The 15,489-nt window shown below is 34.6% G+C and overlaps 1 protein-coding gene across 5 annotated transcripts in view; it reads left to right on the forward strand.

Moving 5' to 3' along the window:
* Positions 1 to 15,249, forward strand: part of LOC149774245 (uncharacterized) — an 85,792-nt gene extending 70,543 nt beyond the window's left edge. For all 5 annotated transcript variants that reach the window (XM_089945566.1, XM_089945569.1, XM_089945567.1 and 2 more), the window contains one exon: positions 5,736 to 15,249. In XM_089945566.1, coding sequence (XP_089801692.1) covers positions 5,736 to 5,806 — 71 coding nt within the window. In that variant the 3' untranslated portion in view covers positions 5,807 to 15,249. The remainder of the gene's footprint in view (positions 1 to 5,735) is intronic.
* The last annotated feature ends 240 nt before the right edge of the window (positions 15,250 to 15,489 follow it).

Raw genomic sequence — 15,489 nt, forward strand, 5'->3', positions numbered from 1 at the left:
CAAATCTCCTGGAATATGAAAATTCAATAGGTGGCAACCTGATTATTCTTGGAGATTTCAACTTTAACTTTGACTGTCGCGGAAATCCAAACACATAAAACTCCTAGATTTTATTAATGTTTTCAACCTCAAACAGTCAGCTAACCACCCACCCATTAACATGGTCACATTTTGGACTGGATCCTTCATAGACCTGATGATAACATTCTACAGTCCTCCCTGATGTTCCATGACCTTGCATCAGATCACCTCTGCATTATATGCCATCTTGACATATCAGTCGCTAAGCCTCCACCTTTATCTGCTACTAAGAGAAATCCGTATGATAAATAGAACCAAATAAATGTATGACATCCAAGCAAACCTAACAACTTGCTTACCTCCTACTGCAGAGCAACTCGATAACTGCCTGCGTTCATTGCTCGACAAACATGTCCCAGCTACCAAGTGCAGAGTATCAATTCAAAAGTGTTCTCCATGATATAGCAATGTTAGGGACCAGCTTCACACTGCTAAAAGAGACCACTGTAAAGCTGAGAGACTTTGGCTTTCCAACAGACTCACTATTCATAAGCAAATCTATGAAATCGCTAAGAAGAATGTCACAAATATAGTCCATGCAGCAAAATCAGCCCACTACACTACTAAGATCATGCAAAGTTCCAGCTGCAAAGAGCTCTTTGAGATTACTGACAAGCTAATGTCAAGGAACAAATCTACACCACTTCCAACTACCTTCTCTCCAGTCGACCTTCCGGACATGTTTGCAAATTTCTTCCGTGACAAAGTACAAACCATTAGAGATAAGCTTGACATCACAATTTCAGTTGACTTGTCATCACCATACAGTTGAGATACAGCATTTGTGCGGCAACCATTAGCAGCATCTGAACCTGTCTCTATGGATTTTGTATGTACAGTCCTGATGAAGAGTGCACCAAAAAGTCATGTGAACTTGCTCTAATTCCAACATCACTGCTACTTGAGTGCTTAGATCCAGTATTGCCAACACTGACTGTTGTTATTAATACCTCTCTCTCATCTGGGGAATTCCCATCATTTTTGAAAACTGCTATTGTAAAGCCTCTGCTGAATAAACCAACACTAGACCATAACGATTTAAAGAACTGCCACTCAGTTTCTAATCTCCCATTCATATAAAAAATCATAGAAAAGGTTGTTCTATCCCAGCTTGTATCTCATTGAATTCAAACAGTCTTTTTAGCAATTTATAATCTGCATATCGCCCTTGCCACAGTACTGAAACAACTCTTCTAAAAGTAGTTAATGACATTCTCTCTGCTTTGGATAGTGGAAAGATTACAGTCCTCACCCTCCTTGATTTGTCTGCAGCATTTGACACAATAGATCATGATATATTACTTCACCATCTCCAGCATGTATTTGACATTCATGATACAGCCTTACTGTGGTTCATGTCCTACTTGGTCAACAGGACACAAATTATGTCTGCTAATGGAATACACTCCAGCCCAGTTGATCTTTGTTGTGGTGTTCCACAGGGGTCTGTTTTTGGCCCTGTTCTCTTCATTATATACACTCAGTCGCTCTCAGGTGTCATAGATCATCATCCAGTGTCTCACCAATTGTACGCTGATGACACCCAATATATAAATCTAGCCACCCAACTGAAGTTGATGCTACCATCCAAGGTGTAGAGATGTGCATTTATAATGTGAAATCATGGATGACATGTAACATGCTGCAGACAAATGATGATAAAACTGAGGCCATTCTGATCACAACACAAAGACTTTCTCATTCACATACTTTACCTCAAACAATAAATATCAGCAACACCAACATTAAATTCACACAATCAGTACGAAACCTAGATGTTACTCTGGACAGTGCTCTCACATTGCACCAACATGTCATGAACATATGCAAGGCTACATATCTTGAGCTGAGACACATCAGCTTCATTCACAAATATCTTTCAGTTGATACCACTAAAACACTTGTGTGTTCATTGGTACTTTCAAGACTGGACTATTGTAACTCAGTTCTGTCTGGTTCATCTCAAAATCTGCTCCAGAAACTTCAAAAAGTTCAAAACACAGCTGTGCAGATCATACTTAGAGTACCACGATCAGAGCACACCTCCCTGCTGCTCTGTATCCTACACTGGCTATCCATTTGATCCAGAATCAAATACAAAATTTGTTCTCTGTGCTACGTTTCACTGACGGACTCTAGTCCAACATACCTATCCAACCTCACCCATATGTACACACCAGCAAGATGCTTATGCTCCTCTTCTGACAATCATATACTCATTATTCCCATTATGAAAACAAAGTCATATGGAAAGCATTTTTTTTAATACCAGGGCCCAGCAAATTGGAATGAATTGTCCACTGAACTTGGACACAAAGACACAGTGATCGCATTCAAGAGTGCTCTCAAAACCCACTTATTTCGACTGCAAGAACAAACTTAAAGACCTAATAATGTTTCCTAACTTAAATTTCTCAGCATGTTTTTTATGTTTTCTAATTTCAAGGTGTTTGTTTTTGTAATCATATCATTATATATGTTTTTGATCTTATAGGTGTTGTCTAATGTTGTAAAGCTCTTAGAGCTTCTAAAGATAATGTGCTATACAAAGTCCTTTTTAATAAATAAATGAATATAAAATGGCAAAATGGCTCTGACTTTGCCCCTCTCAGAAGGACTACTTGTTCTAGCGATAGATATGTCCAGGAAGATTCTGGCCAACCTTCTCTAGCATCCATGGTCATGGGTGGTCCTTCCATGCCCAGACCATCCTCCTCTTCTACCCTCTTGAGTCTTAACTGGACAGCCTTGCAAGACAAACAATTAAAACGTTTGATTGTAGAGAGAATCTCAAGAGCAAGAAGGTCTTCCACTCTTAAGGCTTATGAAGGAAAGTGGTGTGTTTTCAGAGGCTGATGACATACCAATAACATCGTTCCTCTGCTTGCCATAATCCCTCAACCAGCCAACTTTTTATATGGTCCATTGAGTAGAAACAATTAGACCCCACTTTCTACCAAAGGCTACCACCCCATGATATTGGTCACATTCTGGAATCATGGCAGATATGTTTTTAGGCAGGATATAAGCCTATCAGATTGTTTAGACAATTTTGGTCTCAATCAACCAATTTCTCTCATTTTGTCTCTAAATGGAACCAATCCTGGGTTTAACATAGCTCAGTTCAAATCCATTTGAATCTGTAGCCTACACTTTATGAAAGTTACTATAAATTATACAAGTCAAGTTTCTAGATTGCTTTAGCTTCTACTTCTACATGCAGGGTAAGAGAGCTGCATGCCCTTTATGTTGACCCAAACTTTCGGAGGGTTCAGTGGTTCTTTTGACAAAATCAGGCTTTGTTGTCCAAAATAGATTGCCACCTGGAGTCAAAGAGTCATCACTCGCTCACTCTTCCATAAACAGGTGAAGAACAGCAGCTATGCAGAATCATGTTCGCACTCTCAAGCACTACTTGAAGCACACAGAGACAAGTCCAGAAGTTTTTGCAATCTCTGCAAGCTTTGTATATGAATGCAGCATTCCGAACTGAGAAGCTGTTGGCTGGCATGCAGAGACAACCTTGTCGAGGCTCTAACTCAGAGCATTGCAAACCTTGAATCTGGTTGGTCCAGTAACAGTAGCACAGATACCAATAAGTTCTAACCTTATAAAACTCTTGTGCTTTGCAATTTAAATCACAAACTGCTCTGGTGGACTAGAGGTTAGAGCGTCTGCCTCAGATGCAAGAGGTTGTGGGTTCGAACCCTGGCCATGTCAGTCATATCAAAGACATATACTAATGGTACTAGTAGCTGCCTCACTAGGCGCTCAGCATTAAAAGGTTAGTGTTAGGACTGGTCAGCCTGGTGTCAGGATAATGTGACTGATTGGAACATGATGCTGCATGTCTGTGGCATGATGCCTCAGTGCTAGATATCATTATAAGCTGCCACACTGCAGACATCAAAGCAATATGCCTGAACAATTGTTAAAGCTACATCAAAAATCCAAATCACACACACACACACATTTAAATAACAATATGTAAAATGCCTGGTATTTTGAGTGACCATTTGAAACTGCTTGTTCAGTGTCAAATTATTAGCCAAAATAACACATTAAGTTATGATAGTGGTAACCATGAAGATAAATTTTTCAAATATACATTTCAGAATGACTCAGTGAGCATCAAGCACACCCTGTAACAAATTAATTCATAAGCAGGTTTTGACTCATAGTTGGCAGTGAAGTTTTCTTTCAGAATCTGATGGCTTTTCTGCCTGAGCTTGTAAATGATTTTGTTGTAGTACAGTTTAACACAATTTTTCAGCACAAGATAGGCTATACATGGCAGCCAGAATGAATGGTGGAGGAAGAACCCGGGAAAACTCCGTAAAGAACCACCGACCCACGAGAACCTACTAGCAAGCTTTCTCACATACCCACATTGGTCGAGCCTGAGACTCGAACCCACGTAGACAGATGTGAGATGGCAGTGATCCATAATGTTGAGCGCTTTAGACCACTCGGCCACTTGGGGCCCCAGCTGGTAAATGAATTCTGTCCCGAAATCAATTGTCAGTATGTGAACCACAGGGTATTTTGTATAAATTGCATGATGCTAGAATGCAAATAAGTGAACAAAAGAAAACTGCCTCAGGGAACAAGTCATGTAACAGTTTTGTCATTATTGATGTGATCTAGATTGTGGAAATGGAAGCATGCATAGGTCTGAATTATAATACTGTTTGCTGTGGAATTCGATGTAGCTGTATACTTTTACCATTGAAATATCTTTTTGGTGTCAAACAGTAAATTAGTTTCTATGAGGCCCAAATAAATGTGTTTTATATTGTACTGTTTAATGTACTAAGCACTTCATGTTATAGGCTAAAACAGCTCAATTAGATGCACAAATCAATTTCAGGATTATTTATTTTTTTTACTCCAGGGTGAAAAAAGTGCTAGGGGAAACGCATCTTTGCTTGCCAAGGTTCTGTTAACCCATTCTAAACCTTTGTGGATTGAAAAAGCTATATTGGTTCTTTGTCCTAGCGGTATCTACTTTATTTCATGTATTGCCTCCCTTATTATGTTATTCCAACCAACCAATAGCATGGTGCATTGTACATCTCCTGAAAATGGTGGTGGCAATTGACCTAAAATGGATACTTTGTAAGTTAATGTCGAAAGTATGACTATGTACCAGATGGAAGCCATTACATGCCTATTTGGCTATTTTATTTTTTTATTAGTCCATTCAAGTTGTGTGCTTGCCACCACATCCAATGAAATTCACAGACCTGTGGCACAGAAATATATGCTCGATATGCCAAGATGTAGCTCTTGTAATATGAACCTTGGCTAGCAAAGATTGGGGAAACAAGAATGGTCAGCCAACTGGAAACACATTTTTGCTTTTACCTGATTTCGTTATGACATTTTACTAAATAATTTCTGGTTTGGATCCTGAAAAAGTTCCCGTTTACAATTTGTGTCCACAATGTGTGGTTGTGAATGCTCACTTATGCCCCCATTTTGCAATTCACACACAGACGGGTTCAGTACGTTTTCAAAGTTGCTGGATATGCTATCAAGTAGGGATTGAAAATCAGTGGAAATTCCAACCAAGGTTAAACAAAAAGTTTAAATCATGAAACAATTATGCTATTTCAGTGTTTTGACATTTCATTCCTGAATTTTCTTTGCAGGAAGTGAAGTTGACTTCAAAACAACAACACAAGGAAAAAAGAAAATTCATATAAGAGAGACCACATTTTAGAGATTGAATTTTCACATGAGTACCTCACAGCATGACTTCAGATGACACGGTAATGGGATTTGTTAGTGCAAATTGTCCACTGTGAAGTGGTGCAGTTTCTTGAATATGTTTCCACATTTTCATTGGAACAGCTTTATTCATTATTTACAATTATACTATTTGTAAACTATGAATCACTTTTTTGTATGTCATTATTCTGACTTCATAGAAGAATAACTGATGTTTGGATAATGCTTTGTAAATGTACTACAACCCTCATCTCCTGAAATATATTATTGAAGAAAAATGCTTGAAATTTAATTTCTGCATTGTTCATGTCAATTAGTGATGGTCTTGATAATTTTAAGTTCATGTTTCATGAGAATGAAAAACCATGATCTTTTTTGCCTTAATCCAAAGATGTTTCATCACTGTAAAAGTCAAAGTGATGAGGGAGTGCCATCTACTGGGTAGCTTGCTGCTGGTACTTTTTTATATTGATGTGTTTTGATGCTTATAAAGTGTACATTTTTGGTGATGGGAAGATCCTTGGAATAATGGAGAGACAAATTAGAACTTTCATTCAGCTGGACAAACGTAAAAGTATGCATTGAAGCTGGAAGTAAAATTTCATTTTTTACACTTTGAAACTGTTGTTTGTGTTAAATCTGTTACTTGTGATCTGATCAGTTTAGACGAGGACTCCAATGGGAGCAGATAAACAATCTAAATTAACTTTCCAAGAAACCTGTAATGTCAGGATAACCAGGTTTAGTTCTACTGATAGGGACATAGCAACAGCACTTTTGAATATTCATGAACAGCTCTAGACAACAAACCTAAACATGCATGTTTTTACTAACAGAGTTGATAATTACTACAAAGAACTAAAATGCAAGGACGAGGTACTAAGATCTGGAAAACAGTGTTCAATATGTGCATCGTTGTTGTTTGGAAGCTATTGTTGACACTTATAGCATATTTAATAAGGAGCAGCTAACTGTTCTTTCAGTATACAACAGAGTAGTGAAACCTCGGATTATTGTATAAGGTGAAAACCAGCGTAACAGATTCTCTGTGTGTTGACAGGGATATTAATCTGAATGAACCCTGACTGTAAAATCAGCAAAATGAAGTAAATTCTGCAAGACACTCCAACACATAGTTGTAGTGAAGTTCAGCTGATACAAAGGTAAAGAGACCATACTGAAGATGTAGAGATCAGGGCAAAATAAACAGGTCTCAAAGGACTTGACTCTTAAAAAAAAAAAAAAAACAATGTTGATGAGTTAGTGTAACATTCATAGGAGGAGAATTCACAGGGCTTTTAAAACTCATTATTAATGATCAGCATTTTTTGTTTCACGAGCAAAACAAATGTGACCTAAATGGATGCAGCAGTGAGTGCCAAAATACCTGAAACCGCTGAGCAACCAGGAATGAAAGTTTTTCAATGCACAGAATTGCAAAATCAAAGTGGATGTTGGCTATGACCTAGACCATTTTGACAGAATAGCAATGATTTCTTTCTGATCAGGTTACTTGGTTGGAATGAAAAGGTGTTTAAAGGCTAATGCAGAAACACTTATTATACATTATTGTGAAAGAATATGACATAAGTGTTTTCTAAGAAACTCTGGCTTATGATAAAATTTAGTGACCTATTGGGATAGAAATTTACTCATATAACCATAATTTAGATAAGAACTAAACATAGTAAAGGGAGAAGCTCTGGAGAGGAGGGCATTTGTATATACATTAAAAATAATTTAAAATACATCACTATATAAAATCAAAATATATTCATCCAATGTTATATTATTTTTGAGTTTTCTTAAAAGCTTGATGTCCATGGGTAAAAATATTTTTTTTACATACATCTCTCTGGAAGTATAAGAATCTAAAAGTGATGGTGTATGAGCAAAACATATAGCTGTGCGAAGTAAATTGAGTGAATAATATGTTCTATTGTAAACAGTAAAATATGTAGTTTAGAAGATTCAATAAAACATGGAAAGGATACTTAAATGTACTAACTTGCACTTAAATATTGACACTTTTATGATAAAATCATATATGCATGGATATCAAGAGGAGGAAACTGGAACATGGACTTATCTTAATGACAGAGGTGATAAAGTGTTGTTGACTTTTTAATAGTTTCTTCCAGTGTGTTTTATACATTTTGATTTTTTACCACTTTCCTATCACATATATCTTTTGAGTTGTCTCCCATAGACTACACATTTTGTAGAGTTATGCATACACATGTATCCTTGATGTAAATATCAATTTAGTCTTTCTGCATCCACTTTTTATGATCAGTTTACAACTTTATTGGATGTGAGTGCTGATAATGATGTTGAATATCTAACCTATATTCATGATGCTACAACATCTATGTCAAAAACAAGATATTTTCAACAACAAAAAAACAAGTTAGTATGATGGAATTGAGAAGTTGAAACAAACTTTTTTAACATTAAATTTTGATTAGTTATTAAAAGCTCAAGTTTTTTTTAATTTGACTGAGTACATCAGCATTTCCTTTTTATACCTTGACAAAACTTGACTGCATCATAAGCTGTTTAATATAATAAACTCTGTATATAAGTACGAATGAACATTGTAATCCAAATAGATGTTCTAAAATGTTGAAAGTACTGGATGAAACGAAGAGTATCTTTTGGGCATCTCATGTGAGACGTTTTGGCCATGTACCTTATATACATGCTTATGAGATGACTCAGCTCTGTTTCACCCTAATCCATTCATTTTTAGGGCTGCAAAAGGTTAATTTCCCTTTGACTCACCTATAAGTCTGGATGTACTTTGCAAGGCAGCTCCATCCTAATTGGGGTGACTAGTCATCATTGAGTTTGAGTTGTACTTTGGAAAAATAAACAAGCCAAAAATGGATAGATTCAAGACAAAACTAATATAAAATAAATACAGTTATATTACTGAGTGGAATGTGTCACAGATAAATTGACATCTTATGTTTTGTTCATTTTGTTGTAAGAAAATTACTAGAAAACTATAATGTTTGACATTTTAATCTAGGTCTATAATCACTTGCCAGTATTTGTTGGTTGTGATATCTTAACATGGGTACCATTGTCAGGGTGTTGTAAATATATGTTTTATTTCAAATGTTTATGACTATAACATTTATTGATTTATAAAAATGTTGTTGACATCTTTAATAAAAAAGAAATCAAACATTTATCTTTTTGTCATTCATAGATACATGTCATGCTGTCAGGAACAATCCTGAAATAGGCTGTTGATTTATAATTGTGGAGGTAATTGCTTGGAGGCAGCCAGAAATTGAATTTGCTTTTACTAGTACTTCAGTTTTACTTGTTTAAAGAAAGCAAATTACTAATTTGAGTGGTAATTGCTTATTGCGATTGATAACTACTACTGTTACTTACAGATTATTATATGATGGATTCATTTTTGGAGTAAAATACAATTTTCAAGTAATAAGATTTCCCATGCTTAAAAAATGAATTTATTGATTACAGTAAAGGATTATTTTGTGTGATTGAGACTTACTTGATAATCCTTACTTAAATATTTTGTATTGTTTCCAGGACAAAAATGAAACTATTTGACTATGGACTGTATGCGATTTAAATGACAAGTTTCTAAATTTACCACTTTCAAATCCATCCATTACCACATCTTTATTTGGAATTACCCGGTGGGAAATGAATTTCCTACTTAATTTGTGGTCATTCATACCATAGATATAACATTAACCTTGAATTTTGAATTTTACCTAAATATATCTTCATATTCAGATGCTTTTGAAACCCAGTTTTAAATGTAGTCCTGCCAGTATGTGTTTTCAGTTCTTTTAAAATTCCAGTGGTGTATGTTAAAAATATATTGATCTTTCTTTTTAGGGGTGAGATTTTTTATATAGAATTTTGAAAAAGCAAAACATACAAAAATTTGTCATATTGTCACATAATTCCATCTCTGAAATTCAGTATGAAACAGTAAAAAATTGTGCATGTTTAAATCCTCATTATCTTGATTCTGTTGGGTATATTTCCTGATGAAAACAAAGGATATCATTGGATATTTTGTTTTGTCATCACACCTGTTATAAATATCACCATCAGTTAATAGTAGTAGCAGTAGTAGTACTACCACTAATATTGTCTCTAGGATGAACAGTTGTACAAATCCCAGAAACAATTGGAAATTTCACCTAAACATTCTTGATTTGGTGAAGGCATAATCATGGAAAAAGTAAGGAGTGAGTGCTGTTATTATTATTATTATTGTTAGACCAACACAGCCTCTTTGCAATAGGCTAGAGATCACCAACTAGGTTTTATTAAGGCTTCCTTTTACTGTAAAATGGGACCAAATTCTTGTATTTGTGTGTGTGTGTGATTAGGATTTCTAATGTAGCTTTAAAAAATTTTCAGTCATATCGCTATGTTGTCTGCAATGTTGCAGTTTATAGTGATGTCTAGCACAGGGGCATCATGCCACAGATATGTAGCATGATGTCCCACCCAGTCACATTATCCTGACACCAGGCCAACCAGTCGTAACACTAACCTCTTAATGTTAAGCACCAAGTGAGGCAACTGTTAGTACCATTTTTGGTATGACTCAGCTGGGGATCGAACCCACGACCTCCTGCATCCAGGGCAGACGCTCTTAATGCTAGGCCACGAGAGCAGTCTTGTATATGTATACTTCCGTTTCTCTTTACTCATTTGAATAAACATCTCATTGTTTTACCCAGTTAGCTTAGACCTGGTGTAGTGGAACACTACCTCTGAGAAAGGTTGATTAGTGTTTTGGTGGCCAAGAGGATGTAAACAACAAACACTGTCTTTAATTTATTACTGCATATGTTATTACATTGTATTTTATTGTACAGTGCACTGTTTTTACTCAGTATTTACACTACTAAGTACATACTGGACATGATGTTAAAAAATTGAAAATTTCCTAAGCAGTTGCAGTCTTACTAGTAGTTTGTGTTATTTTTCATACCCACTATTTTTCACACATAGAACTTTGTATTATTTTATCAGAAACTTTCGACTTTTGTTGAAAAAAAGATTTAAATGGATAATATTTAAACTTGCAATGTTACTTAAAAGAAAAATGAACAAGATTAAAATCCCTTTAAATGAAACCATTGTTTGTTTTTAAAACTTATTTGAGTGCAAGTTATTCATGAATTGTGCATGCTTTATTTTCAAGGGTTGCATAAATACCATATTTAGCTTGCTGGTTATAAATCAGATGATCATTTGGGAAGTTTGCTTGTCCTTCCAGCTGTCAGCACAAGTATGCTATCACTATTCCTCCTTAATTGGACAATTGCCATGAAACTTTATGTGCACATTACTCCTGTGGCATGTTTGGTTACAAATGAAAATGGTGCTGCTCGAACATCAAATATGGCAGTTATGACAGCCATTTGCAGTCTCTCATCACTACTCTTCCTTGAAGGATGGCCATATCAACATAGTATTTTCACTAAAAGACTTATTATGATGTCTGTTTTGGTCTTAAATGTAAATAATGCTGATCTACGGCTGCCATGTTGTCCATCTTACATCCTATCACAAATCCTACTGAATGTATAGCCATGTAAACATGGGGTGTTCATTGAAAGACTTTTATACCCTTGGTAGCCCCAGCAAGATGGTCACCTTTGCTGTCTCAGGCAGACCAAAATACAGGCCAATTCTAGTGCACTATCATGTAAACAGCCACAGAGCCACATGCTACTGATGAAAACAGATATCATAGTGAATTGTTTGGTGACATGTTTATAGGCAATGGGATGTTGATCAAATGAGGACTGTATGTGTGTGTGTGTGTGTGTGTTTAAATGGAGACTCTAATGTTGGATACCTTTTTGTACAAGCAGCAAAAGGAAATAAATTCTGCAAGACACCCAACCCATAATTGTAGTGAAGTTCAGCTGATACAAAGGTAAAGAGATCATGCTGAAGATGTAGAGATCAGGGCAAAACAAACAGGTCTCAAAGGACTTGACTATTAAAAAGAAAAAAACAAAACAAAAACAATATTGATGAGCGAGTGATAATTTACCCAAAAATTCATGAGGCTTTTAAAACCAATTATTCATGATCAGTATGTGTTTCACGAGCAAACAAATGCGACCTAAATGGATGCAGCAGTGAGTGCCAAAGTAGCTGAAACAGCTTAGCAACCAGGAAAGTAAGCTTCTCAGTACACAAAATTGCAAAACAAAAGTGGATGTTGGCCATGACCTGGACAACTTTGACAGTTATGACAGAATTGCAGTGATTTATTTCTGATAAGGTTACTTGGTTGGAATGTAAATGGATTTAAAAATAAATGCAGTAACACTTATTATACATTATTTTGAAAGAATATTTCCTAAGTGTTTTGTAAGAAACTCTGGCTTATGATAAGAAAGCATTTAGTGACCAATTTGGATAGAAATTTTCTCATATAACCATATAGATATTAACTAAATCTAATAAAGGGAGAAACTATGGAGAAGAGAGCACTTGTATATACACTAAAAATAATTTATAATACATCACTATATCACTATATAAAATCAAAATATATTCATCCAATGTTATATTATTTTTGCCTTTTCTTAAAAGCTTGATGTCCATGGGTAAAAATATTTTTTTACATACATCTCTCTGGAAGGATAAGAATCAATAAGTGATGGTGTTTCAGAAAAAAACTTCAGGATGTGTGAAGTAAATTCCATGAAGTACATGTTGTATTGTAAACAGTAAAATGTCATTTAGAAGATTCAATAAGACATGGAAAGGATACTTAAATGTACTAACTTGCACTTAAATAGTGACACTTTTATGATATAATCATATATGCATGAATTGCAAGGGGAGGAAACTGGAACTTGGACATTTCTTAATGACAGAGGTGATAAAGTGTTGTTGACTTTGTAATAGTTTCTACCAGTTTGTGTTATACAGTTTTAATTTCTTACCACATTCATATCACATATATCTTTAGACTTGTCTCCCATAGACTACAAGTTTTGTAGATTTATGCATACATTTGTATCCTTGATGTAAATATCAATTTAGTCTTCTGCATCCACTTTTTATGATCAGTTTACAACTTTATTGGATGTGAGTGCTGATAATGATGTTGAATATCTAACCTATATTCATGATGCTACAACATTTATGTCAAAATCAAGATATTTTCAACAACGAGAACAAGTTAGTACGATGGAATTGAGAAGTTAAAACAAACTTTTTTAACATAAAATATTGATTAATTATTAAAAGCTCAATTTTGTTTTCAATTTGACTGAGTACATCAGCATTTCCTTTTTATATCTTGAATAAAACTTGACTGCATCATAAGCTCTTTAAAATAAAAAACTCTGTATATAAGTACAAATGAACATTGTAATCCAAAAAGATATTGTAAAATGTTAAAAGCACTAGATGAAATGATGATTATCTTTTGGGCATCTCATCTGAGAAGCTTTGGACTTGTACCTTACATACATGCTTATCAGATGACTCAGCTAATCCACTCATTTTTAGGGCTGCAAGAGGTTAATTGGACTCACCTATAAGTCTAGATGTACTTTGCAAGGCAGCTCCATCCTAATAGGGGTGACTAGTTATAATTGAGTTTGAGTTGTACTTTGGAAAAATAAACAAGCCAAAAATGGATAGATTCAAGACAAAACTAGCATAAAATAAATAGTTATATTGTTGAGTGGAATGTGTCACAAATAAATTGACACCTTACCTTTTGTTCATTGTTTTGTTAGAAAATTACTAGAAAACCATAATGTTTGACATTTTAATCTAGGTCTATAATCACTTGCCAGTATTTGTTGGTTGTGATATCTTAACATGGTTACCAATGTCAGGGTGTTGTAAATATATGTCTTTTTTCAAATGTTTATGACTATAACATTTATCGATTTATAAAAAAGTTGACATCTTTAAAAAAAAAATCAAATATTTTTTTTGTTGTCATTGATAGATACATGTTATGCTGTCAGGAACAATCATGAAATAGGCTGTTGATTTATAATTGTGGAGGTAATTGCTTGGAGGCAGCCAGAAATTGAATTTGCTTTTACTTGTGCTTCAGTTTTACTTGTTTAAAGAAAGCAAATTACTAATTTGACTGGTAATTGCTTATTGTGATTGATAACTACTACTATTATTTATAGATTATTAAATGATGGATTCATTTTTGGAATAAAATACATTTTTCAAGTAATAAGATTTCTCATGCTTAAAAAATGAATTTATTGATTCCAGTAAATGATTATTTTGTGTGATTGAGACTTGATAATGCTTACTTAAATTATTTAGTAATGTTTCCAGGACAAAAATGAAACCATTTGACTATGGATTGTATGCGATTTATAAGACAAGTTCCTCAATTTACCACTTTCAAATCCATCCATTACCACATCTTTATTTGTAATTACCAGATGGGAAATAAATTTCCTACTTAATTTGTGGTCATTAATAACATAGATATAACATTAGCCTTGAAGTTTGAATTTTACCTAAATTTATCTTCATATTCAGATCTTTGTTCTCCACAGTTTCAAATGTAGTCCTACCAGTATTTGTTTTCAGTTCTTTTAAAATTCCAGTGGTGTATCCTAAAACAATATTGACCTTTCCTTTTAAGGGCGAGATTTTTTATATACAATTTTGAAAAAGAGAAACATGCGAAAAAATTTGTGCATGTTTAAATCCTCATTATCCTGATTCTGTTGGGTATATTTCCTGATGAAAACAAAGGATATCGTTGGATATTTTGTTTTGTCATTACATCTGTTAAAAATATCACCATCAGTTAATAGTAGTAGCAGTAGTAGTACTACTGTTACTAATATTGTCTATAGGATGAACAGATGTACAAATCCCAGAAACAATTGTTAACACTGACCTTTTAACATTAAGCACTAAGCGAGGCAGCTGTTAGTATCATTTTGGTATGACTCAGCTGGGGATCAAACCCACGACCTCCGCATCCAAGGCAGACACTCTTATACCACTAGGCCACTGGAGCAGTCTTCTATATGTGTACTTCAGTTTCTCTTTACTCATTTGAATAAACATCTCATTGTTTTACCCAGTTAGCTTAGACCTGGTGTAGTGGAACACTACCTCTGAGAAAGGTTGATTAGTGTATTGGTGGCCAAGAGGATGTAAACAACAAACACTGTCTTTAATTTATTACTGCATATGTTATTACATTGTATTTTATTGTACAGTGCAATGTATTTACTCAGTATTTACACTACTGAGTACATACTGGACATGATGTTAAAAAATTGAAACTTTCCTAAGCGGGCTTACTAGTAATGTGTGTTATTTTTCCTACCTACTATTTTTCACACATAGAACTTTGAATTTTTTTATCAGAAACTTTCATCTTTTGTTAAAAAAGAAGATTGAAATGGATAAGATTTAAACATGCAATATTATTTTTAAAAAATGAACAAGATTAAAATCACTTAAAATGAAATAATTGTTTGTTTTGTTTTTTCTTAATTTATTTGAGTGCAAGTTATTCATGAATTGTGCATGCTTTATTTCCAAGGGTTGCATTAATACCATTTTAGCTTACTGGTTATAAGCCAGACGACCTTTTGTGAAGGTTGCTTGTCCTTCCATCTGTCAGCACAAGTATGC

Source organism: Sinohyriopsis cumingii, unplaced genomic scaffold, assembly GCF_028554795.1.
Source record: "Sinohyriopsis cumingii isolate HCF-2022 unplaced genomic scaffold, ASM2855479v2 utg000360l, whole genome shotgun sequence".
In the NCBI taxonomy this organism is placed as follows: domain Eukaryota; kingdom Metazoa; phylum Mollusca; class Bivalvia; order Unionida; family Unionidae; genus Sinohyriopsis; species Sinohyriopsis cumingii.